Below are 27,201 nucleotides of genomic sequence, written 5' to 3'. Positions count from 1 at the left end.
CATGAAAACAAAGTGCTCTTTGTTTCGTGTCTTTTACTCATGATTATCAGCTACTGACGCAAGCACTTCTTACTCCCATGTTCTGAATCAAGTGACGTGCTGCATGTTTGTTACTTTTGAGAACCTTTCCAAATGCATTTGCTCTGCCTGATGAAAAGAGGAAATCACTCCAATGCAAATAAGATTTATTTTTTACAGACACAAACAGCTTTACTGAACACAAACCACACACATGTTTCTGTGGGAGGACACACGGTGCTTTTGAAATAGCAACAAGCAGCCTTTTGATGACACCAGGACCTAAACTGAAGGCAGGAGTTTGTCAAGTTAGCAGATTCTCAGTTCTGTATAAAAATGACTTGTTGTTGATTTGGCAATGGTTGAACTTGTGCAAGGAGGGAACACCGAGGGAGGGGATCAGCATGCACCACTCACTGTACTATTACTCGGAAATAACTCAATGTAAAGGACAGATGGTACCATAATTAAGTTCAGACTGCCAGAAACAATGTCACAAACTAGGAGTATAATACAAATGAGAAGCGTCACTGCACACAAATGCTCATGAGTCATTGAAACGACTGCTAAAATAACAGTAAAACTATCTGGAGACTGAGACTTTTTAAGCTAGTTACCCTGGGTAATTATAGCAGAAATGTCAACCATACACCCACAACAGTTCAACCACCTTCGTCATTTTTACTACGGACATTATTAAAAGGCTGTTGTACCAGATGCTGTAAATGTCACGATTTCAGAAACTATTAAACAATAAGTAATATTTGTCATTTATTTGGCTGTTAATTTAGGAATGGCTGTGTTAGCATTTTAAGTTTCTGTCTGCTCGGGGTGAATTCCTTTTCTACAAGGAAACAAAAATGTTACTGAAGCAGGTTAAACTTTTAATAAACTCTGACAGACTCGCTATAAACAGATCAAACCCCCCTGACTAGACTAGCAGCTACAAAATCAGTTGCCAAGAAACACTCAAGTTAAAATTATATTTGAACATCTAAGTCTCAAATAACCCAATAATAATTAAGTTAGTGTGACTGGAAACGAGAGTGACCCCATTCAGTCAAAACCAATCAGCTGTTCATAAAAAGGGCATGACTGCTGCAGCTCAACTTGTTACACAATCTGTAGATGCTAATTTGCTTTTACTAATACTGTGGATGTGTGGATTTTGAAGTCATTTAAAGTAAGTACCAAGGACCAGTGCCACCAGTCTGACGAAAACATGAATTTGTGAAGTCACGATGACTTTAATCTTTGACCACTGAATTCTAATCAGTTTGTCCTTGAGTCCACGCTAGTGTTTAACTCTTTCCTCAGGTTTCACTGCGACTGCAAGGCGTAGTTTATTTTGTTGGTCTAAAAGTAATATGAATTCTTGCTGTATTCTGCTTTGCTTAAGTTTAAGGTTCAGGTTATTTCAGGTTATAAAATCTGCTCCATTTCTCTGGCAGCCTTCCACGTCGATATAGTCAACTTTTGTTTACTCTCCATGGGACTCTTATGCAACACTCTTCAGTACATTTCCAGTCATCCACGTATCCTTTGTATGGCCTGCATTACTGGTGCCTTGAACACCCGCCTTACTTTTGAGACATAGTTGAATCGTTTCTATGCCCTCTCCTTTCTTAATAGTTTAAGCCTTTTATGGATTCTCAAGACAGTTGATCTTGGTTTACTTCAATTGCACGAAAGGCCTAAAAGAGACCTGCATGGCGTTACGCTGGAGTCTTAATTCTTTGTTGGATCCAGTGTATTTTTTATGAGTTGATTAAAATTTTGAATGTGAATGTTACTCAAATCTGATACAGGAAGAATTACATTGTACAAACATGTAAATAGGATACGATATGGTCACAAACCATTAAAAAAAACAAAACAAAATAAGATGTTATGAAATTCTAACTACTGTGATAAAATAAAGAAAGAGGGACTCAAAAAACTAAAAGAAGCAAACACCTTGGGTGCACAGACTGTAAATTCTCTCCCTGATATTGGCTACTAGCAGCTCTCATTATCTTCCTATAGCGTAGCTTTTCTCTTTTTACATGATGTGATATGTTTATATGTAAATCTGTGCAACGTCCTGATGTAAAAACAGGGAATGTGGTGAGAATTTTGTTTGCGTTGTGCAGCATGGTCACTTCTCCGCCTGCACAGCTCCCATACAAAGACTTCCCTCCTCTCTGATGGTCTCCAGCTCATCTGTGTGAATGGCCTGTGTGATTAAATTTAGCTCCTCACACATGGTCTCGTACCGGTACGCCACACGGATGTCAGGAACGTTGGTTCGCCTGATGTCATTGCCTTCCTGTCCCTCTTTAATGTAGTTTGGGCCCAGCCAGTAACGCTTTGCCTGATTTAAAAAAAAAACAAAAACAAAAATGTCATATTAAACACTCTGCAAACACCAGAATTTGTGATATGCAAAAAAAAAATGTATACCTTATGAGAAAATCCACTCATCAGTACACTGTTTCTGGCAAGCTCACACATGTCACAGGAGCTCAGTTTCCACACTTGAGCAGCAATGCTGTACTCTTCCATCAATGGCTCCTAAAAAAAATACACGTGGACAATTATACAAAAGCATTTTGTAGTGAAAATGCAAAGTTAAATTTGAAAATTTAATTTAGTTGAAAGATTTTGTCTGAAGAGCTTAAAATTTATTTGAAATAGCCAAAGCTGAATTTGCTGAACCAGCTCAATTACATTAGAAGACCAAAATATAAACAAGGTTAAACGTAGAAGTAGAAAAGGAGTGAACACTGAGGGAGGGTAGAATTACCAAAAACTGAATATTGCAATAAATAAACCCCAAAAAGTACCTAAAATAAACATCACTTGTTGAAATTGCCTTTTTTTAAAAAGTAGTTAAAAAAGCAAAATCTGGAGCTGAAGTGCATCAGAATGAAGAACACACACACACTGTCAATAGAAAATTGTACTTAGTAGTCAGTATAATCTTTTAATTATATAAGTTTGCATATAGTGATAGGATGTGCAATTCTTTATAGTCTGCAAAGGCTTTGTGTGCATTCCAGAGTGCTCTGGCATTCACACCCACACTCTGGGAGTATGGGAGAGGTCGTACCTTGTCTTATTGTTTTATGGTAGGATAAACGTAGCTATGTCAAGTTTTAGTGCTTAGATGAACTGTTGGACTTCCAGACCAGCAGATTTAGGAAAGTTGGTCATGGGGTCACACTCTGACTCCACACCTACACACATACACACATCCACATTCCAATGTAAGGAACAAACACCCACTGATGTATAAATAAAGAGTCTCAGAGCTACGAGTCTCTGAGCCCTCACTCTCGTGCGAGCGCTCTGGTGACTGCACTTGCTAGCAAGAAAACCTGTGTTTTAGAATACATCTCTTGACACACACACACACACACACGGGAGCAATATAGCGATATAGCGGGTGTGTTTTTTATGCCAAACTGAAATAACAAGTCTGAATTTGTTGAATATGAATCTACCAATCATAAGTAGCTTGTTTCTGATTGGTTCCTGTGTCTGCAAAGCACAGAGCTTTTCCATCAGTGGCTCCCAGGCTCGGTGACTCTCTCCCTCTGAGCTGGAGATCTGTGGACTCAGTGCTCTCTTTCTTTTTAGACTTGTGCTTGCTCTTTTTAAAAATTATTTTGTTGTGAGGTTTATCTCAAAATGTGCTATAGAGATACATTTTGACTTAGTTACTTTACTTACTTTACAGTGGATTTATGACTTAGTGAAGGTGGAGGTTTAAAGCATGTTATTAAATGTTTGACTTACCTTGGTAAAGTGAAATTGCAGAGGGTCATCTGTAGACAGAGAAACCATGAGGCCTCTGGACAGGTACTCAGGTAGTGGGTTACGATGGTAGCTGAGAAACAGGCTGTTATTGCTGAGAGGAGACATGGCGATGCCTACCTGGGCTAGGTAGTATAGATACTGCAGCACAGGAGCCTGGAAAGGAAACATGGCACAATGATGAGCAAAGCATCAGAAATACACCAGGTGTAAATTTCCAAGATCTTATAAGGAAGAAACATAATACATAATAAATAAAATCTAATAATAATAATAATCTATAATCTGAGGCCCTCAGAAACTCTTGGAAAAATAAGCTCCCCTGTATGTGAGGTAAACAGCTGCTCAACAGCTGTTGAAGGTCACACCTTCCTGAGCAGCAGCCCATGGGAGATATTCTCAGTCAGCATGAAACCAGAAACCAGGTGATGGATCGGCCCTGCCTCGCCACAGTGAGGACGCAGGACGAGTGTGTGGAACTCCCGCTGCCTAAAACAATAAAGCCACACAACAGTGAGCGCTGAGTTCAGCTGTGTTAGGGCTCAGCGCAAATGAACACTCTGCTTCCCAATGACTCATATACAAAGAAGATGACAGATAAAAGCAAAGTGCGAATCTTCAGTATTATTTGGTCTGTAACCTTAAGCACTGTCGAAACAGAATTTGCATTTGTTATCAAAGTTTTTTTAGCTTAATTCACATGAGATAAATCCAGGCTTTTCGCCTTTTTATCCAATAATGTTATTAATCTTTATTATTGATGTGCTGCATGTACTAGGGATGCACCGATACCGATACTGGTGTTGGGTATCGGGGCCAATACTGTAAAATGTGTGTGTACTCATACTCGTAAAACTTAACCGATACCAACTTATTTCATTAATCAGAGGGTGGCTTGTCATTTCTGTTGTAGTTTTTTAGATTGGCCACTAGGGGGACATCCCGCGCTAAACAGGCACAGGGTTAGGCGAGTGAGACTGGCGGCTCCAGATTAGTGATGTGCGATACCACTGATTTCCTTTCCGATCCGATACCAAGTAATATTCAGGGTGGTATCGACGATACTGATCTGATACCGATACTTTGTACAAAAACTTATTTTATTTGTTGTATCTCAAATTATAGCATCATAATGATTACAGGACATCAGATTACTTGTTCTTATCACTTAATAATGCAGAGTTCATCATACAGAAATAAAAAATCTGAAGTTGCGCTATTTGAACACGTTGCCTGCCTGCAGCACTAAAGGACTCCGTGAGAGACGTCTGTCTCGCCCTAGCAGCACCTGTCCCTGTACTCCTCTTCAGTTTGCCTCAACATACCCTCGTCATATTCTGTGATATGATTTACTCTGAGGTGTTTGACAAGGTCAGTGATGTTGCAGCAACACCTCACTTTTTTGCCACATGTATCGCAAACCACGTCTCAGCTGTTTGTGGAGGTAAAATACGTCCGCACAATCACGCTCAGCCATTGTTGTGAGTGCGCACGCCAAGGGGCTGCGAGACATTTATACAGCCGTATTTCGCACATGACTATGAAAGGCAGAAGAGGAAGTAGTTCCTTCGAATGTAGACAATCCGAATGTTATAGTTTCTTTCCACTGTGTTCCTGTTAATGATAAACTACAAATTTACTCTAAATTACTAAAATATCGATATTTTAATGTGAGAATCGATTCTAGAACATAAATGATTGGTATCGGAGGAATCGATATTTCAGGATCGATCCGCACATCACTACTCCAGATAAAAAAGAGAAACTGGAGGCTGCTGTAGCTAGGCTAAACAAAATGTCAGCAGTGTGGACCGGAACAGCCAACTTTAACTCAGGTTTTGGAAAAGCGATGAAAAATGTCAAGAGAAAATCCACGGGCAGTTAAAATAACAGAGGCTCTGACTCATTTTATCGCTCTGAATGACCAGCCAATGCCGGCCGTGGAAAACATAGGATTGCACCGTCTTCTCAGCATACTCGAGCCGCGATATGAAATTCCCAACTGCCCATACATCAGGGAGATAATGGTGCCTATAAACTGTCTGAAGAGGTAAAGACAAGCAGTGTGTGCGCAATGTCAGTCCTCGGTTTAACGGCACAGTGATGATGAGGAGTTTGTTCATCAATGCCAAATACTTTTGTTATTTTGTTTGTTTGTTTACAATATGGACACTCTGCAATAATTTAAAAGTTTATTTTATTCTCAAACCTAATTTGTATTTATTTTATTCCAAACAGAAGCGTTTATTTATTATTCTGAAAGCTCGAGACAGTGCCAATAGTTCAGTGATATTTTGTAAAATTACAATGTGGAGACTCAATAATTTAACAGAAGCGCTTATTTTTCACTTAAAACTTTTTTGTGGTTATTTTTATTAAGATTTTATTTTTTATCGGCAGAGAATATAATAAAACCTGTCTTCCAATTCATTGTATTTGTGTGTGTGGTAGAAGTATCAGTTTTTGTACTCTGTATCGGCAAGAACTCAGATCCAAGTATCGGCATCGTATCGGTTTGAAAAAATTGGTATCGTTGCATCCCTAGCATGTACTTTACAAAAACTGTCTTTTTTGTGGTTAAAACAAAGGTTGACAAACTGTACAGAAGATTTTGCAAGCGGGCATTTTTTGCAAGGAAAGTAATTTTTTAACACTTCCTTTTACAAATGCATTAAAAATCTTCACCTTTTCCTATCAGAGACCAAGATACTAATAACTATAACAAAAAAATGACACATTAAGGACTGATTTATTTCTCTAACTCATGTTAAAAACACAAAAAATATACAATCATGGATCCAAAATCTCAGGCAGTCAGATCAAGTAAAGTCTGATTTATGTACCTGCGCAGGTGATTCAGCACAGTCATGTTTGCATACATGTAGTAGAGGTAGTAGGAATAGGGCGGGTTGTCCTCTTCTGTCCAGTTGACTGGGAGCGGACTGTCCAGGTTGAAGATATGTTGCTCTGGTTTTGATTCATCATCCACGCTGTCGAACCCCACAACCTGTTTGAGGGATGAAGAGCAGATCAATAAAACGACTACCCAAAAAGTGTCTGCAGTAAAAGCAAATGACCAAAAAAAGCTTAGATGTCGTACGTGCTGAAGGAAGAGGTGCAGCTCTGGGTGGCTGCTGGGGTCGACCGTAACCTCAAACAGAGGTGTGAAGATATTCTCCAGCATTTCTTGGAAGTTGCACAGCTGCTTCTTCGTGTGGTAGACGTCACTTTGAAGAAACAAGAAAAACAATTCAAGAAGCCCACAGGGGAGATAACTAAAGAATGGGTTGAGGAAATAATAGATATCAAATCTTTATTTTACTCATGTATTCAATAGATATTTACAGAAGGATCATTCATAATATTGACTTGGATTTGTGTCAGAGTTGCTAGATACATGGAAATGCTTAGTTTTCAGTATAAGTTATATAAATGACACAAAAACAAACAACAAAATCTAAACTGTGGCTCTTTTCAGGCATTTTCCAGTTATAAAAAAAAGAAGAAGCCAAAACCGTTTAATATAGGGACTATTTTCTTTTTACTGTCTACTTCTGCAGTAGTTCTGCAGTAAAATATAAAACATTTTGTTAATGGAGAAGATGCATGACAACTTAGTTACGTTGCTACTCTTCTTTTATCACTCAATTTTTGTGACAACACCACATTTATATTTACAAATCTCACGTAACTTCGAGTAGCTTAGCGATAAGGGAGTGCAAGTATCATCAGTTTTTATTAGCTTACTTAAAATCTGCCCTAAAGAGAGATTGGACTGCTTTTTCATTGTTGTTTATTTTATTCAGTTTGCTACGCTTTTTAAGCTCACAAGAGTCGTGGCACTTGGACAAGCCAGCGCACGTTGTCGGAGTAGACCTGATGTTTGACTGCCCATCTGGCCAGTTTGTCCCACTCGTTTCTGGAGCGGCCGTAGATTGACAGCCTGAGCTCCACGTTCTGGTACTTGCTCTCCTCCAAGTCGGCCATCACCTCCTGAGAAGAAGAGACACACCAAGTCAGCCAGAGGGCGCCAAAGCCCAGAGAGTCCGCCTCCAGGTACCAGAAACGACTGGTCTGTGTAAGAAACAAGTGTTTGTGCATACAGCGAGCACCTTAATAATGTGACCAAAGTATTTCCCCTCAATGTAGTTGTCCGTCTTGATGAAGATCTCTCTCAGGATGGACTCGCCAATGGGATTGTATTTGGCATTGAATTTGTCAAATCGGTGGAAAGTGTTACGATCCTGCAATAAAAAGGTGAAATACGGAGTCACAATCTCTGACCAGGCAACACCTCTGAAGACCTTTTTTTTTAAAAGTCTCCTTTATGGGCACTACTCACTGCATGCATGTCCAGTGTGTCAACACTCAGGTCAAAGGCTGTAAGGTTCATGCTCTCAAACACCTCCATCAGTGTCTGACCCCTGCCTCTTTCCACGTGTACAATCTCTTTGGGATACTTCTTCATGGCTCTTTTGATAAAACGTAGAAGGTGCTTCTGGTTCATGCAAGAGGAAGCATGAATGTGCGTGTCAACCTGCGGAACAAGTCAGACAAACAGGGAACGTAAACCCTCTAAGATACTGCAGTCTGGATTTAACAACACTAACCATGACTGGGTGAAACAGAAAAGCTCTCAAGTTCACCTTACGGATATTATAAAAGTCTCGATGTGGGACTTTCTTCTGTGCTGCCAGCTCTTTCATCTCATTGAGCAGGATGTGCATTTGGAATTTGGAGCTGAGGTATTGCAGACGTCTATAGCAGAAGGACTTTCTGTGGCAAAACCAAAAGAAAGACAAATGACGGTGACAGTCTGAAAATAAACTTCTGTTGATCCTTTTTGAGAATCTATTTTTTAACTATAAGGTTAAATTAATAATTTATTAAAAATGTGGGAAACCTACACTGGCCCGTTTATAATGAGAGCCATCATGACGTTCATATCAGCGATGTACTCCTGCAGGTCTGGATACGGCAGATCCAGCTCTGTGGTCCTGTAGGCAACATAACAACTAAAACACTCTTTCCTGCAAGCAAAATGTGTGAACTCAAGTGTAAAAACAGACATGAAACTAGTCACGGTGAGGACGAAGCATGTGTGCAGAAAGTAAAAGATTCCCGACGGATATCTCACTTATCCATAGTGTTCCTCGTCGTGTACAAGTGCATAACACCGTCCACCATCTTACAGCCGTAACCCATATCAGGGGGCATGCTGGTGGGGTCCACGTTCTCATAGGGGTGTGTTTCAGAAACAGGTGGGTGCACTGTGGCATCTAAGAGGAGACAGAATGATCCAGTGTGTCACGACTTTGATCAAGGTGGGCAAGCAAGCGCAGCTATGGTCTGACTTTAACTGCCTACATGCTGTGACAGCCTGCAACAGATGGATCGTGAGATCTGTGGGTGTCCCTGGTTATGTTTTAATATGAGAGAATTGCACAGATTACCAAATATTTCTGAGCAAGAATAGCCTAAATACTGTTGGTAATTATTATTGTCTTCAGACTGAGCTGAAATTATCCTGCAGTTAAATCTCCTGGGTCAAATTTGTTATGAAATAAATAACAGCTTTGATTTGTATTGAAATATTTGAAAAACTGAAAAAACACATACATTTCTTTTTTTTTAGTCTAATAACCCAGATAACATAAATTTACAAAGACAGACATTTACATTAAATAACACATTGACATACAAAGACTATAACATGTTCCTTATTTACTTGATAAAATCTAGTTTAATCATGGGTTTAAAAAAGATCTGTTCATCCATCCATCCCTCCCTCCTTCCTTCCTTCCTTCCTTCCTTCCTTCCTTCCTTCCTTCTCCTTATCAGAAGTTAGGTCACAATTTGCTCCCAGGCCAGAGATATATATGATCTTCAGGTAGGGTTCTGGGTCTTAAAACCCACATCTAGGGGGGCACCCTAACAAGATATCCAAATGACCCCAACTGGCTCATTTTAACATTGTGAAACAGTAATTCAACACCAAACTCCCTCTGGATGTCCAAGTACCTCTCCCTATCTCTATATATCTATATGATCTTACTCTTCCAGTAATTACCCAGGATGCACAACCATATGTTTTTTTTCCTTTTTTTGGAGGGGGGGGGGGGGTTGTCTGGTAAATCGTTTTTCCTTTTCAGGCCAGTCCCTTCCTCAACTCTGAGCTCTGCACTATTTTCCACTAAAGAACCGTGCCCTGCATTTTGGAGATTCTGACTCTCATCCTGTCCCTTTCACACTTGGCTGAAAACCACTCCAGTGCACGCTGAAGGTCATGCTCCAACGAAGCCAACAAAACCACATCAACTGCGAAAAGCAGGATGCTTTTCTCAGGTTTCCAAAGCAGACACCCTCCTTACCCCAGCTATAGAATCTGAGACAAGGGGAAAACCAGGCAGAGTCCAACACGGACTGAAAACGTGCCTGACTTTGTGCCAAGGACACAGACAACACTCTCACCCCGGTTGTAAAAAGACCCGATGGCCCGTAACAACAGACTCAGAACCTGTGGGGTATACTAAATAAATATTGTTTTGACTAATTTAGATTACAGTATAAAATGATGCAAGAGAAATGGTGCAGATGAGGACGTTCATACTTGCTGTGACTGTGGTTTCTGGGATCTCTTCCTCATAGATATCTAAGTCTAGGGGTCTCTCACTCAGCTCCTGCAGGTAACGAGCAGTGGTTCTGCAGAAGCTCTGCAGCGACAGGCCCATGTACTTTTGCCTGATGAACAGAGCCTTCACTACACATTTGGCAGCATCCAGCAGGTCTGTAAATGGAACCTAGGACAGAAAAACAGACGTCTTCATGAAAGATTTGACTGTAAGAGAAAAAAAACACACAGTCTTCCTGCAGTGACCACTCTGACTTACCCCACATTTCTCTTCTCCAGAAATAGTGACTCGCTGGTACTCCCCCTCAGGGGCCGGTTCTCTCTCCTGCAGGTCAGGAATTTGGCTCTGCTCCTTCATGTATCTTAAGATAGACAAATAAACATATGAGATCACCATTCTGGCAGTTTAAGATGAGCATTGAGGGGATCATGTGACTACGGTTGACTCACTCAAGATCTGTGGCACTGTCAGTCTTCATGAACTCTTGCTTGGCTCGTAGGAGTATGTCAGGTTCAAACCTGAGATCACAAACACAAAGGCCGAGTTGAGTTCATAGTCTGACTGCAAAGTCAAGTACCTCTTTTGTCCCTCGCGCTTACTTGACATCCTGGCTGATCTGTCGCTCAAGGCGATGACGTTTCTCCTCCAGCTGTTCAATAGGGCTGTCCTCTGGAAATTCATAGGGGGCGCTCCGCATCTCGCTCTCTGCCAGGCTGCGTGAGAACAGCTCCTTCAGACAGAGACAGAGAAAAATGAAAGCCACAGCGTAACTTTGAACATCACTGGTTAATTATTTGCACTGTGGCTGAACACTGACTTCGGCAATCTCCTTGTATTTTCCATCCATGGAAGTACGCAGGTCAATGGATTGTTTCAAGGCCACAGGGATCCCAGGCAAGGAATGCTGGGAAGTGAGGAGGTGGCGGGTACCGCGGAGATCAACTGCAGATAAATAGGGAAAGAAAGTAGGCACTGAGCAGTTTCTCTTCTGTGATAACATATTCTCAGGAGCCTTACTTCAGTAAATAATGGCCTAATTACAGTATGAAGAGAAGAAACAACCCACTGAGTGGAGCACATGGGGGCTAATGTTTGCTGTTTATCTTTATATCTTTGCCTGTGCTGCATTTTTAATAACCTGTAGGAAATAATTTGTCATTGGTGTGCATGATAATAGCAACTTGCTTCCATTTAGGGTAATATTTTATAATACAGCCCATGACTAATGGCGTAATTAAATTTAATTGTATTTAATTCGAAATTGCAACGTGATTATATTTACTTACAAATAATTAATATCCTGGTAACTTATTGGAAAAAACAACAAATATTTCCCCATCTTATATCATAAGTACACTGTACTCTTGGGCACACGGGCTGTATTATGGAGCAGCTTAACTTATACCCAACTTCTGGATATTTTGCAGGAAAGGAGGCACATATTATAATGTAAGTAATTTTAAGTACATCATAAGTAAAAAAGAACACATGAACAATAGAAACTTCATCATGCATCATAAATGTAGGATTGGAAATATTGTTTTCCTTCGAAATTACTAAGAAACATAACATTTTAAAATGAGTTACGTTGTACCTGAAAGTTAGGCAAGGTTATGCTACTCCATGATACAACCTGCACCCCAAAAAGATGGCGCAATAATTTTTGGTTTTTGCTAAATTACCGGGAAATTGTGAAGTACTAAAAATGACATGCGCACTACTTAAAATTATTTACAGTATAATTATTTCTTTGTTTACAATAAAACTGTAAAACTTCTTTGTTATTATGCAAATATAATTACATTTTGACTTCAAATGAAACACACTGAATGTCCATTTAATTACAGGGGAATTTTAGCCTTAGTTGCAGGCTGTTCTAAAGTGTTGCTCACTTTGATTTAAAGATTTAGAGTCTAAGACGTTTACTTTTTTCTAGGCTCCTCAGAATTATCAAATTATAATGGTTTTGGTGGATTTCGTGGTTCGTTAAAAAGCTTTTGAGCATGAGGTAATGCATTGTTACAAATTGAAAAATGCACATCTCAGTCAGGGAAGCTCCACTGCTAAAAGCTTTTTATTCACTCAGCAAAAGTATCGATTCAGTGTAATTTACTCTTAATATTACATGTTAGGACCGATAAGATTGCTTGTAAAACTTTTTCAAAGTCACTAAAACGATCTGCAGAAGCTTGTTGCTCCTCTTCACACAGCAGTGGAGGTCTGAAGTCAGTGGCTGTTTGTGCCTTCAGACACAATGAGCCATTCAGGTGGAGAGCCCATCAGCACATACACCGACTGATGCAAGCCATTGTTGCCATTGCAAGGCTTGAGTTTTATACAAACCCTGTTGTCATGGGAAGCTGAAGAGGGGAAAATAAAGGAGGCTGGAGAGATCACACTTTCCCCTTTCGGCGTATATTTAGACAGATATTAATCTTCCCCTTGAAACGATGCACCTGCCACTGAAATATTCATCATCCTGCTAAATATTTCATCCTGTGCATGCTAGGCTGTCACTGAGACTGTTGTCCGTCAGCATTTATAGACCATACACACAAGAAGGTGAAAGAGGGCGCACTGTTTGATACTTAAAGTCTGCACTCAAGTTTGACTTATTTAACGCAGCATGTCTGAGCATGCCTGCTCCTTGGAGAAAGCAAAGGAGACCAGAGAGGCCAATTAACTGGGCCGATTAGCACTTCACAAAATCTTCATTAAAATTTATTTAATAAAAAAAACACTCAGTGAAGCAGGCGAAATGGCTGCTATAAAGAGAGACGGTGGTAAAATAATTGGCTGGACCAGAACTCACCACCAGTTTATCACCTTCTGCTTAACACCGTCCAATCAGCACTTCCCACTCCCACTCACAAGGGAGTAAAGTCAAAACAAGCACAGTATTTCTGGCTAAAAGGTTTTTCAGATCATTATGAGAAACGCAAACTTTTTTCTTAATTATTTGAGTATGATAATGTTTTGCCGTTTAATAGTTGAATGAGGAGCGAATTTTAAAGTTTAACTCAATTTCCCTTTATAAAAAATATCATTTTTTACTGAACTGTGATGAAAAATGATCTTTGATATTTGATATATATTTATTAAAAAGCAGTTACATTTGTATATATATATATTTATATTTCTTCATACATTCTTATATATTTCTATACTGTGTATTTGTGTATTGTGTATTTTGTTGTAGTTATTTCATTTCTTACTTTTATTTTTATATTTTATTTTATTCCTTCTTAGTTAAATTGACTCTTTTTAATTTTCATATTTACTTCCTATCTTATTCATAGCCTTTTTTTTCTTTAGGTCACGAGCAGTTGTGTAAGCTGCATATCATACTGTGTATGACTGTGTATGTGACAAATAAAATTTGAATTTGAATTTGAATTTTGATTTAGGAGATGCACAGAATCATCTTGTATAGCTTCCTCTCTCAAATACACATCAGTGCTGGGAAAGTCTAAACATAAATGGTTGTAAAATCTTCTTTTCTTTGTCATTTTGAAGATTTTTTTTCTGCTTACACACTCAGCAGGTTCAGTCCAGTTTAAGTTTTCATCATAGTGCTAAAATTAGCCTCAAGTGAAAGTTGCAAAGCTGGTTTTTTTGCATATTTATTTACAATTTGTTTGGTTAGAGTCACTATGCATAACTATAAAGTCACCAGACACTTTATTAGGAACACCGATTTAACTGCTTGTTAATGCAAATATCTAATCGGCCAACTCAAAGCGTTTAGGCATGCAAGCAGAAAGAAAGTGATGACCATAATGTTTCTTTTCATTAATTGATTGGAACGACTATGAAGGTAGCACAGTTGATGGTGCCAGACTGCCCGAGTATTACAGAAACTGCTGATCTATTGACATTTTCCCACACAACCATCTCAAGTGTTTAAAGAGAATTATTCAAAAAAGATAAAACATCCAGTGAGCTGCAGTTCTCTGAGTGAGATGCCTCGTTGATGGCAGAAATCAGAGGTGAATGGCAGAAAGCTTCAAGCTCATCTCTGGAGAGTATTTCCAGCACCTTCCAGAATTGGGTCGGGGGGGGGCCTGGAGCATATCCCAACTACCATGGGGCAAGAGGCAGGGTACGCCCTGGACTGGTCACCAGTTTGGTTCAAGGCTAACAGAGACATGACCCCATGCTTAACTTTGGACTATGGGAATAATATCCAGAGCGGCTGCACAAAGACAGTGAAAACATAAAAATGCCACACAGAACTGGATATTTTAATATTCATAAAATATTTATACTTCAATATTGGAAAGCTAATATTTTAAGTACTTTATACTCACTTCAGGTTAAGTTTGGAAGCCATAATTATCATTTCCCACTATTTTGACAGTTTTTAGTGCACACTAACTGCTGATACAAATAGCTGTTAGTAGCAGCTCTAGTCATAATGTAAATATAAATATATAATAAATCATTTATATAAATAAGAAATTATACTGATGCTCATATAAGTCAGCTTGCTCTTTCCAAAAGCAGGGCTGAGTCAGTAAAAAAATGCTGCGATGCTCCAATCTCAGCTGAAAACTGAAGTCACACATAGACGCTTCTCTGCTATTAAGAAAGGGCAAGCCTGTCAAACGTAGCGGTTGCCTAAGATATGTCTCCGCTGTTATTCTGGGAGACATCAAGATCATCGTGATTACAGCGGACACTTGTGCGGAGGGCGGGAGGTGACCAGTGGCAAAGACATGCATGCTGGGCCACAATAGAGCAGAGCCTAGCCAAGCCTACCAGACCCCAAGCTAATCCCCTAATGGCTGCTATATTTGGATCAGTAGCATCAATGGTTGCATAACAACTCATCCCCCAACAGAAGAGCAAACCACTCAAAAAATTAAAGTCAGCCATAATTCATTTGCCTTTAAACTATATATAATCTGGCAGGCTGAAGCTTTTAATGCACTATGAGGCAGGTGCACGAGGGTCCGATTAAAACACGATTTAAAGTGTTTCCAGCAAAAAACACTTGGAACATGAGACAACGCAGCTCACATGCTCTCTCACAGCTCGTCACTACATATTGCCTCAAAACAAGGTCAGATAGTATCAGCTTGCAGAGAGACTTCCACCACATGAATATTTCAGTAGCAATACAGAGCATGGAGAGGTCCCAGCTCCAGTCTTACAGCATGGTGTAAAAAGTCACCACAGATGCAACGATAACTGGGAAGTCAACCTACCCCTGGAGCTGCTTTTTTCTCAACCTTGTACAGGAATAAAACTTTCCAAAGAGCGTTAATATTCCCTGACCGATCAGAGTTAAGATTACAGGATGGTTATATTTGTATATTGACTGTGTTTTACCTCTACACCCTCCCCTCTTTGTGTCTACAACCACACAGGCCACGGTTCACCAAATGCTTTCTACCTTCTTCCACTGACTGTGCAGCTTTCTGCTCACAAAAAATGTCAGTGACTCACAGCCTCTGTAGCAAATCTCTCTCAGTGGAAGCCGTATGTTCTCACAGCGCACATGTGTCAGCACTGCTGAGATGGCAGGATTACTGGTGATGGACAAGTATGATTAATAAGTCAGGGGAGTAAATTTGGATAGTCTCGGAACCACTGTTTCAGTTGTTTTTCATCGATGGGTGCAGATTACCACTTCAGCGTAACTAAATTAGCAAATTTGACGACTCACCACTTATATGGGCAGTCTCCTGGTCATATAAAAAAAAAAAAGGATGCTATCCAGCTATGCATCAATCGGCCGCCATCTCTCATTACTGAAAGTTCTTCTATGCCACGTGATGGTTTAGTCTCTGCAGCTGCACAAACTGCATGTTCACAAATCTCCTCTCTGTATTTATTTTACTGTTGTCAGACTTCTCAGCTGAACCATAAAGAAAAGCAATACCAAAACTATAAAAAGCTCAATGCCCACTACTCTTGAAAAAAAAATTTCTGCAGGGTCTTGCGGTTGGAGGCGTAGCTCGATTTATCGATCCCGGCTGCTTCTCTTTGCACGGTTGCACCTTTAGAGCACTCTCAAAAGACGCGAGAAAAGCAGTTTTTGGGACAATCAATCGACACACATTCTCCTCAGCGCACTAAAGACAGCACTGCTCAGGGCTGTTACACAAAGCCATCAAGGGACAGGCGGAGGAGAGTGGCAGTGATTGGGAAAAAGAGAAAGGAAAAAAGGAGGAGAGCGAAAGGGTTATTTGGGCTTTTTTTTTTTTTGTTGCAAGGGATGAGGGTAGTGGAGCGTACCTGCCTCCTCAGAACCTGTCTTAACCAGCAGCTAGCAGGGCCGAGGGAGGAAAGAGAGACAGAGAGAGGGAGAGAGAAGCTGTCCTGGCAGGGAGATGGAGCATGCCAAACAGCAAATGGCCCAGGATGGCGTCTGCTGTCCTTTTAAGATGGGTTAAATGTGATGGCAAGGACAGAGGGATGGCAAGAAACAAGAAACACTTCAAACAGTCAAATGTCAAAACTGGCAAAATAAATGAAAACCCCCCACACGCATACGTATGCTTTCACATCAATGCACTCACAGACTCACACAGTCATACCCTCTGCTCGCTTAATCTGTCCCTGTCATACATACAAAGAGCTGGTCCAGCAGATCCATGAACTCCCCTTCACATCCCAGTATGTGACCCCCCACCCTCTGTTCTGTCTGCCTCCTGGTTCAGGCCAGCTGTCGTTGCACTAGCTGCCTCTGGAGCTGATCCTCCTCATTTGAATGCCTCTGACATCTATCTGGAACGTACCACGGGAGGGTAAAGAGGCAGGGGGAGATGGCGCATATTACCAGAGGATGTGCCCTACTGCTGCTATGAATTACTGCAACAATAACCCCCCCGCTCCTGTCTACCTTATAGTCCATGCTGTATTTTGCTGAGGGGACCATGTGTTCAGGATGTTTGTATCCTCAGTGTGTGTGAGTAAAGCGGTGCTGTCTCAGCAACAAGGTTTGAGACGTCATTGTTTCTCTCTTTTTTGTTTTGCCGCTGAATAGTAGCAGTGTGAGAGAGATGCCTGTCCGATAGATGCAACCTGCCTCCTTCTCTTCTCACATGAATGAAATTAAAGGGCCAGCAATGTTGTCCCCATTACGGTTGCTGCAGCAACATAATATGCTGCAGGTCTGCGACTGCATTCCCAATCACAGAACTATGCATATGCTATTTGAAATTATTCTTCAGTAACACAATGACCCGCATTTCTACAGCCTGATTTCAAAATATTAAACATTTGCAAAACCCTCCATTGAATAAGCTCTTTACTTTTTTGATATACTTTTGTAATAAATGTAAATTTGCGCTGGATAACAGAAGCAACAATGTGGATCTCACTGTAAAAATGTGGTGAAAATGCAGTGAAGGTGGTGAATGTCCCAGTTTATTTATACATACATATATATATATATATATAATTTTAAAAAATGCACAATTTTTTTTAAAAACGCTTTAAAAAAAAGATTAAAATTTTTAAAAACAGAAAAAGTTTAAAAAAAACAAACAACTCTTACTGAGGATGAAGACGATGCTTTGTAACTCTGGGAATTCGGATCAGTGTTTTTTGGCCATGGCGTTGGTTATTTTGAACTATTCCTCTTTTTGTCTGCTAAATAACCAGCAATGGTTCTCAGGAAATCAAGCCAGTTTTCCCCCCTTGTAGTTTGAATTAAAGAAAAAACTACTACTCCTTGTAGGAAAGGAAAATACAACTTCTAGCACTGAAAACTATGTAAAGGTCTGTAAGTTTTTGTTTTGTTTGTTTTGTTTTTGTGTCTGAAACACAATTAAGGCTCATAAAAAACACTATATGGCTTGAAACTTGAATCTGTATCATGTTAAAAAGTGAGCGCTTGCGTCAAACATCTTATCTTCTCTTGCTCAATATTATTCAGCTCAGTTTATCTAAACTCAGAGCTGAGTAAAAGAAATTCCTACCTTTTCAGTCCCTATCTTAGACTCTTTTTCTATGCTGTCTTTTTATTACAAATGATACAGGAGCCATTATTCTCACTTGGAACAGATTCAACATCTAAAAAAGAACAAATGAAACAATAGCTCACATTTTCTGAACTTCAGAAAAGAGTTCAGAAAATGTGACTGAAATGAAGTAAATTGTGCGTTTCTTTACTTTAGCAGCAGGAACATATGTGAGGAATAAACCGTAGCTGCCTGTGGAGAAAAATAAGACATTCTTGGAACAGTCCCAGGTACCATAAGGTGAGAAGCGGGGTACACCATGGACAGGTCGCCAGCCGGTCGCAGGGCCAGTCAGAATTTCTTCATAACAAATTACATGTGATGCTGCTGATGCAGGTAATTCGCATAGAGTTTGTCTGTGCAGCTGTACTGGACTACAACAGATTACTGATTAAAAGCACTCTGGCCATCATTATACCATACTGCAACAAAAGTATCCTCTTTTCAAGCTCCAGACTCAAACATGATGCCGTCAAACAAAGTAGAGCACTGAAAAGTCCATATAACTACCAGCAGATTATCACTCTGCCTCTCAAAATAAAGGGATGCGTTTCTTTTTTCAAGGCACTCGGATTCCAAATTGCTTTCAAGAGGTCTAATCAAATTGTTGAGGCCTCGGAGAAACAACACTTTCTTCAGACCAGGCTCCCTCTGATGGTCGAACACAGAGTCACACACTGATTAATCAAAGCCCTGAAACGTGTCATTCTACCAAAACTAGCACCGAGGATCAATATGGAAAAAAAACATCAGTACCTCTCTGATTGTTAATATGCTTTGATAATTATACATTTCATTACAGATTAATCTAGATTAAATGAGACATTGTAACAATTATCTAATCACCATTTTCAATCATAGCAAAGCCTCATATTTTTATATAAAGATGTGTTCTCATTCATTCTTCAATCATGAATTAAACCGATGATTTGCGAGGGTTATTTTGACATGATTGGCATGAAAATCCCAACAGTTCAAATCCAAATATACTCAGCTGATCTGGATATTTTCAGAATCAAGAAAATATTTTTGCTTTCCATGTTGAAGTTTTTACGTTAGGACTATTTCCTTACAGAAAAGATTATTAAGCACCGTAATTACTGCTAATTACTCACTTATCACTGCTGCTCTAGTAGAAAGCCGTATTAAAAGGAAATACTTAAAATACACAAAGATTCCTCTAAATGTGTCACACAAACCACTAAAAATATTATCTATATTTTAGCAACTAGATGCTTTCTAGTCTTTCTATTGAAGAATATATCTGTAGTAGCCGGCACCGTACCTTTCAAACAAGACAACTCTCCACAGATCAATGTGCTGCAAACAGCAGATGACATCAGAGGACTCTGCAGTATACACCTTGTAGCACCACATTATTAAGTACATGCAAATATCCTTTGAAACGATGGTCCCACCCTTAGGGCACAAGTCCATGAGACCCGTATGGTAAGAGATATACCAACAGCTAACCTGCAGCACAGACTGAGGATGGACATAAGGAGTGACTGACTGAAGGTTATCAGCTGAAGGTGTGTTGGGGTGAGCACCATCGTTACAGGATCTCTGTCGGGTCATTACTGTAGCAGTTTATGACACAGACTCTGACTTATGTGACATGCAGCGATGACAAGGCGTGGCACATCCGAAGGAGGTGCGATCGAGATGTGGGCGAAGTACAGTGTGTCAAAGATCCATTACTGTATGAGCGACCAATTAGAATTTTGTAATACTTGAAATTGTGTTTGATATTTATTTTTTTATGCTGCTCTGCCTTTCCAAAGTGCCAGAATCCCTTTTCCAGCCCTAACTCTGACCCTTCACTGCGTTTATATGACAGCTGCTGTATTGAAGATAACGATAGCTAATCAATTATTGCGAATCTGTGAATAAACATCCACCGCTACATGTTATTTGCACTGTTTTAAGTGGTTCAACAAGTGGAACGCAGCGCACAGCACGGACTAGCCAAACTGGTGAGTGGGTGTCGGTCTAATATCGGCACTGGCTCTTTCACAGCCACACAAGTGATTCACCTACTGCTTCTCTCTCTGCCGAGGTTCGCTCCACAAATCCTGCACATTTTTGAAGAGTTTCACTGCACAGCATATGCTACACCACAGCCTTTCTGCCTGATGGACATGGTACATGTGTACAGAGGTTTTACAACCCCTGAAGAAATTTAAGCTGTGAGAGATTCGTTTAGTTCTGTTTATTCCGCTCTGCTGGATTTAATAGGATAAAAGCTCTTCCAGCATGGGGAGTATCAGCTTAAACAGCCATTCAGCAGAGCAGCGAGCACACAATCTTGAATTTATGATCTCTAATAAGCAGCTGCAGCCTTATTAAAAACCTTAGTAATTCTTCAAATAGAACATCTAATATAGTCACACTCTCGCTAACCTGCAACCTTTTTATTTTTACTCCATCTTATACAGACTGCAGTGTACTGTAGTGGTGTGAACTAGAGGGCGTCCTTTTGAAAAAACAAAAAAAAATGAGTCACTTAAATGTCATATTTGCTTACTCAGAAGGTTCCCTGGATGCTTTAACAACATAAAATGTGATGTTGTCCTAATGCGCCTCTGTGGAGACTTTCTAAATCAAACCCCGGAGGCTTCACTACTGAATCTGTGTTGGGCAGAGACAGCCTGCGCTTCCTGTTTCTGCCAGTGCTGCTTCTCTTCAATGATTTCTTCCAACAAGAAGGCAATTTTGGAGCAGCAAATGAGGATAATTACAGGGAGCATTTCGACTGGAAGGGAGGGGGGCTGACAAATCCCTCAGACCTCCTGCTGTTGCATTTATTGTCAGGGTTGATAATCAATCCCTAACTACCTCGCCAATCATCGTAACGTCATAGCATGCTGCTGTCTATCCCCAGTGGTGACATGACCTATCTGAAGGAGCTTTTTTTAAAGACACAGTATATTTTTTAAGAACATGTTGTGGGTGCATTATGTCATACCAAACTCTCAAATGTATTCCAGTGAGGAACGACTATATTACTTCCTCCAAATGAAATAACATCGAGACTCGGGTGTCTTCTTCTATTTAAATATGGCTCAGTTCATTTCCTTGAATCAAAAACCTGCGGTGGGGTGAAATGATTTAATATTTGCGTATTTTTCTTTCCCTCTGAAAAACAGATGACCAACAAAGACTGACAATAGCTCTGAATGACACTGAGGTGTTTGATTCCTTATAAACAACTCATAAGATCTAAGTATGATCTTTCATTATATCACCATTTGCATGACGTAACTGTAACTGAATGAAAACATTTTGCATTTCAAAGAAGAGTAATGAACAGAAATAGCTGCTATTTGACCTTTTGGTCATTGTATACTCTTTGTAGTTTCAGTGAAAGCCTGACCAGCGTGTGCATACATCAGAAGGGAGGCTAATCCTCTCATTCAGTGGGGGATCAAGTGCTGAGGTACCAACCTACATATTCTCTGCAGGCTACATACCACCATGGGGCTGAGTGAAAAACACCGCTGTTGCTGTTTATCTAAGCATCCTATCCCGTTTCTTAAAGGAGAAGACTAATTATACATGCTGCACAGGGACTAAAATATTTTTTTTCACTGCATGCAATATGTTTCAAAAGCATGCAACAATATAAAGCACTTCCAACCTGTCAAACAGCCTGTAACCCTTTAGGCTAAAACAGGCAAAACATCAGTTTTCACCTAACAACAACAAGTTATGCAACATCAAATTTGATCCATACAGCAGCAGCCGGTCATACTGTAAATCTACTTTGGATGATCCAGCTGATGCATGTTGTGTGTGTTCTAAAATGAAGCTGGAAAATAAGAGTTGAAGGGCAAAACTAGAAGCCAGAATGCTGACATTAAACTGCAAGGTATGAAGGCAAAATCCCCCGCAGAGCATCCTCTGCCGCACTGCTCTAATCAACAGGTTTGCATTTCCCAACTACTTACGAAGAAAAAGTAATTACCAAAGATTCTTCTTTCATGAGTTTTTTCTTGTTTTCTAAAATAATATAATCTAATTTCACCTAAATATACACAGTACAGGGCTAATCCCCCTGGCTTCAGATCATATTATTCCTCCTTCTGTTACAAGATCAGGATGCTCAAACCGTCCTCCCTCTGCAGTTCCAGTCTGCCACCACTCACCTGTGCTGGCCGTGTACTGCAGGCTTCCCCTCTTCCTGAAGGGAGACAAGGGCTTGGTTTTGGCCCCTGTGCCCCCGGCTGAGTTCCCGGAGGTCAGGTTGGAGGACATGTTCCCGGGTCTCGCTGGCTCAAATTGGGAAAAGAAGAGCTGAGTGAGTCAGAGCTGCGGCTGACGGAGCGGCGATAAGAGACACAGTGAGAGAGGACAAGAGAGGAGATCGGGGACAGACAGCAGAGGAGAGGAAGGATGGAGCACAGATGCTGGGAGTTTGAGGGAGTCGGTGCCAGTCAGCGTGTTCGTGTGTGTGTATATGCGCGTGCTGTGTGGATGTGAGCAGGGATTTCCAGACTGGTTGGTCCAGCGTGGGGCTGCGGAGCATCCCTCTGCATCGGAACAGTCCCCGCCCCCTCAGAAAGACTCCCGTGAGCTGCAGCACTGATGGAGGATGGGGTTGTGATGGAGAGGCCCACCCCCAGCACGCCATGCGCAGACACGCATTGACATGCACACTGAGTACAACAACGCTCAGCACTATTGCGCAGTCCTGCTGTTGCCATAGCAACCACAAATCTAAATGTGGGCAAGCAAGCGAGGAGAAAAGTTGTGGTTATAGCAAAACTGAAGTAGTAAAAGTCAATTCTACTCACTCTGTCTTTGCAAACCACCTGTTATCTTCGCAGTCTCTGCAATTTAGGGCAGAGACTGAACAGTTACCAAGTAATGAATTAAACACTCATTATTATGATGAATACTGGGATTTTTCTTTTCTTTGCACAAAAAATACAAATACTTATTACACTTAGTGTAGGTACGCGGAGAGCATCTGTAACCATAACCGTAAAAACTCTGCTCGGATTTATGGTAAATGGTAAATGGACTGATTCTTATATAGCGCTTTTCTACTCTCCCGGAGTACTCAAAGCGCTCTATACAACATGCCACATTCACCCAGTCACACCCATTCTCACAAGCACTTTATCTATACTTAGTGCTTTTTCTAACTACATTCACACACATTCATACTCCGATGGACGCATCGGAGAGCAACTTGGGGTTAGTATCTTGCCCAAGGATACTTGGCATGCAGACTGGAGGAGCCTGGGATCGAACCTCCAACCTTCCGATCAGTAGGTGACCTGCTCTACCTCCTGAGCTACAGCGACTATTTATGTCCTTATTTGCAGACTGCAGGGAGAGAGAGAGACGCGCGAATTCCGCGCAGTCCTTCAATTGTTTGAGGAAGTAGGTCAAAAAGATCCTCGGATTAGGTAAAACACTCCAAATTTAACTTGTGAGAGTACATTATCAGGATGTTGGTATCTCTCATTTTAGGTGAATTGTAATTCCTGAAAGAAAACGGCCACTTTTCATCTACTCCTATTGCAGTTTAACCCAGACTATTTTTTCAGGTGCACATGACATGGGTATTATGAGAAAGATTAATTGCGCCATTGTTGATTCGCCACAGCACGACTGTTTTAAGTTAAGCAATAAATGAGAGTTCATATCTTTGCTGTGAAACAATTTTAAGTGCCTACTTTCATTCAGGAGAATAATATAAAAACTTCAACACTTAATGTCCTGATGATGGTGACGTCACCAAACAGCTTGAATCCCAGTGTAAGGCTCGCAATGACTCGTTTTCACCAAATAAATTCGATTTACTGTAACATAAGCAGCAAATCCTCATTAACTGAAGCTGGAGCCAGGAAAACATTTGGTGTATGAAAATGTATCACCCCATTTATTTTTATCACTTGATTATTGTAACTTTCATCTCTTATAAGCCAGCGAGGTGTGATTAGAGACAGCAGTAACAAAGCACCCTGAGGTGGGGTGAATTATTTTCTTGGAAAACAACTTGCTGGGTTGCTCAAGGGAAGCTTTAAAAATACCACATTTAGTGAACGCGTTTGATGCATTATACTAAAAAACACATGGGAGGAAAATCGATTTACTGACGTCAGTGTACTATATTTTAATTCTCATCATTACACAGAAACAGAAAATGTGTAATGTTCATATTGGTACTGGAATAATAGGATTGAACGTTTTCTGATTATAAAGCACAGTCAGATATGAGGTCTGTCTATAAACACAGCTGGAAAACTCTGACAGCTGGAAGTCTTTTCTGTTTCTCCTTCACCCCTGAGCGTGTAACTACTGCTGACAATAATCAAGACCTTGGTTGAAACAGGGGTGTCACAAGATTTCCTCTTTTTATGTTGCCGGAAGACAGCTTAGTTTTATCTTTCTGTGGCAAGCCGATATTTGATGCACATTTCTTGACTTGTAAGTGTATAAAATTAGACCTGAATTGATCTGGACGCACAATAATTGATGCCTGCAAGAGGAGGAAGGTGCACTTTGGAGTCAGCGCCCTCCCGTGGTGAAACTGTGAAACTGCTCGAAGGGCAAGAAAAAACAGCAGACTGTTTTTAATACAGAAACTCAAAAATTGAAAGTATAATTTTTCCCACACACAGACTGAACTCAACACCCACAGAATATATTTCTTCCAGCTATATTTGCCCACTTTGCTCACGGTGGGAAGGGGGTAGAAATAAACAATGAAAAACTGCATTGAGACATAATTAGTTGCCCAATTTCATATTATTTTGTACAGTCAAATTTAACTGGAGGCATCCCTGTCTACTGGCTTTGCACACATAGACAGTCTTTCATTTGGCTTAAAGTCAGGGCTCTAACAAGCCACTTAGGACATTTAGCTTCACATCCCTAAGCCACTTTGTCCTTTTTGGTGGCGTATTTAGAAACGTCCTGCTCCCATTCAGCTTTCTAATGAGAGCCCAAGAAGCTTTCCTGAAACATTTACTTGTTCTTGTTGGTATCAGCTCTTCTTTCATTATTTTTGTAATGTTGAAAAAACAGCCCACAGCAGACCGTTAACGTCATGATGATGTTTTATAGGCAAACAAAGCTGTTGGAGGTGCCACCTTACAAGCCAAGTTTGTTATGCAGTTGTCCAGTTTAGGGGAAGTTATTGGTCACACCATGTGTCTTACTAATGCTGTGAAGAGTACTCAGATAGAAAGCCTTTGCTGTCTTTTTGTATCATTTGCTAATCTGTCTGTTATGCACCTGCAATGACACACCTATACAGCTACGAGTTTAAGCAGAGAAACTGGATCAGGGTGTTTTTAATGTCACAGCGAGGCTCAGTATCCCAGCATGCGCCCTGCATGTGCTGCTAATGCATCACACGACATAAACACAGACACACACTAGATATTTACAATAAATTTGATCTCAAAAATACAAAACAAATGTAAAGAAAATCTATATATGCAAGGCAAAACTATAGACTATCTACATATTCAGATAATAAATGTAAACACAAGCTATGAGCCATAAAAACTACATAGGATCAGCTGTGTGTGTGTGTGATAGTTAGGAGATGACTTTCCTTATTTATTCATGCAAGTTTGCAAAAAAATCTCTCTATGTAAAATATCATAGAGCACACTTAAAAGATAAATTTTTACAATTTCTATAGAGATAAAGCTTGCTGCGTGATTGCTCATCAGTGAGGATTACTATACCATCTTGTGCATCATGACACGGTTCCCAGTGCCATGAGTGGGAGTTCACTTATTTTTCTTGCAGGCTTGTGAGAAAGCTTGTAGACTCAACCTCATGAGCTCATCAGTGGGTGGAACCTCCTGTAATGGATCCTGCTGAGGATTTCACACTCAGGAGAGTAAAGACGATTCATTACAAATGAAATGTTAGTGTGTTCCTATCAGAAGAGCGATCGGATTTTTCCAAGGTTTTAAGAGCACATGGCCAATTTCACAGAGGTCTCTGATCCTGTTAGTTGCCTGCTTATTTAGCAAGTTTGCTTGTGTTTGGAGCTCTGCAAACCAAAGCTGCAGATTTACCAAGAAGAATCAGAACTCAGAATCTATGCCATAAAATAATAATAAAATGATCTGCAACTGTTATGTTGGCAAAGTTTCCATCAGGCAAATTAAAGAGAGGCAAAGCTGCATTATATTTCACCTTTTCTGGACTGTGATGTAACATAGCACACTCCTACTCTCAGGTTGATCTGAGGCTCTGCGAGTAATCTCGTCAACAGATCAGAGATGAAGGTACTGAGCACAAAGCGGGGCTACACCTTCTACAGCTTAATGGGATTGGCCCCCATCGATAGATGTGCCACTGCGATTAGCCTGCTTGGAAGCAGTCGTCCATTTGAATCTCAAGCACAGAACTGCAAGCAGTAAGGAGAACAATAATAGTATAATTTTTCAGGACAAAACTGGATGCTGACATGGTGCAGACATGAGTAGCAGTATGTGCTGTTTTTTGATGCACTGATTGAGGATGCAGAGTGCATAATTAGCAAAACAACAATATGGAGTCTCTTGTTTCTTAGATGGGATTTAATGCTTAAATTTGACTCTTGTTAGAAAATACTTACTCAAAACAAGACACGAGCATTTTATAAGTATAGCAGGAATTGTGTGTGATGCTTTTGTTTTCATCATCCTACAAAGAAATCTGTCTGTTCTGCAGGATCATCACTCACAGGTCACACTTTTCCAAATACTCTCTGTCAATCCTTTAGTTGCCTGCTGAGCCTATTTGACCCTGACGTCACTGAA

The 27,201-nt window shown here is 40.3% G+C and overlaps 1 protein-coding gene across 2 annotated transcripts; it reads right to left on the bottom strand.

Moving 5' to 3' along the window:
- Window positions 1-174: 174 nt before the first annotated feature.
- On the bottom strand, window positions 175-23,080 carry ampd2b (adenosine monophosphate deaminase 2b). Of its 2 annotated transcripts, none has more exons than XM_087833763.1 (18): window positions 22,570-23,080; window positions 11,266-11,390; window positions 11,048-11,178; window positions 10,898-10,966; window positions 10,707-10,809; window positions 10,427-10,616; window positions 8,954-9,095; window positions 8,724-8,813; window positions 8,463-8,592; window positions 8,159-8,353; window positions 7,929-8,060; window positions 7,646-7,809; window positions 6,917-7,043; window positions 6,660-6,823; window positions 4,185-4,305; window positions 3,799-3,972; window positions 2,461-2,571; window positions 175-2,371 (listed from the first exon to the last, which is right to left on the bottom strand). In XM_087833763.1, the coding sequence occupies exons 1-18, from the start codon at window positions 22,676-22,678 to the stop codon at window positions 2,156-2,158; spliced, it is 2,493 nt and encodes an 830-aa protein (XP_087689889.1). In that variant the 5' UTR covers window positions 22,679-23,080; the 3' UTR covers window positions 175-2,155. The 2 variants fall into 2 exon arrangements, with proteins under 2 accessions (XP_087689889.1, XP_087689891.1); XM_087833765.1 differs by lacking the exon at window positions 22,570-23,080 and adding an exon at window positions 17,029-17,124.
- Window positions 23,081-27,201: the final 4,121 nt, after the last annotated feature.

The sequence above is a fragment of the Neolamprologus brichardi genome, chromosome 20, assembly GCF_056152115.1.
Source record: "Neolamprologus brichardi isolate AB-2024 chromosome 20, ASM5615211v1, whole genome shotgun sequence".
Lineage (NCBI taxonomy): Eukaryota > Metazoa > Chordata > Actinopteri > Cichliformes > Cichlidae > Neolamprologus > Neolamprologus brichardi.
The sequence above is the reverse complement of the archived record's forward strand: the minus strand, read 5'-3'. Positions and strand labels throughout refer to the sequence as shown.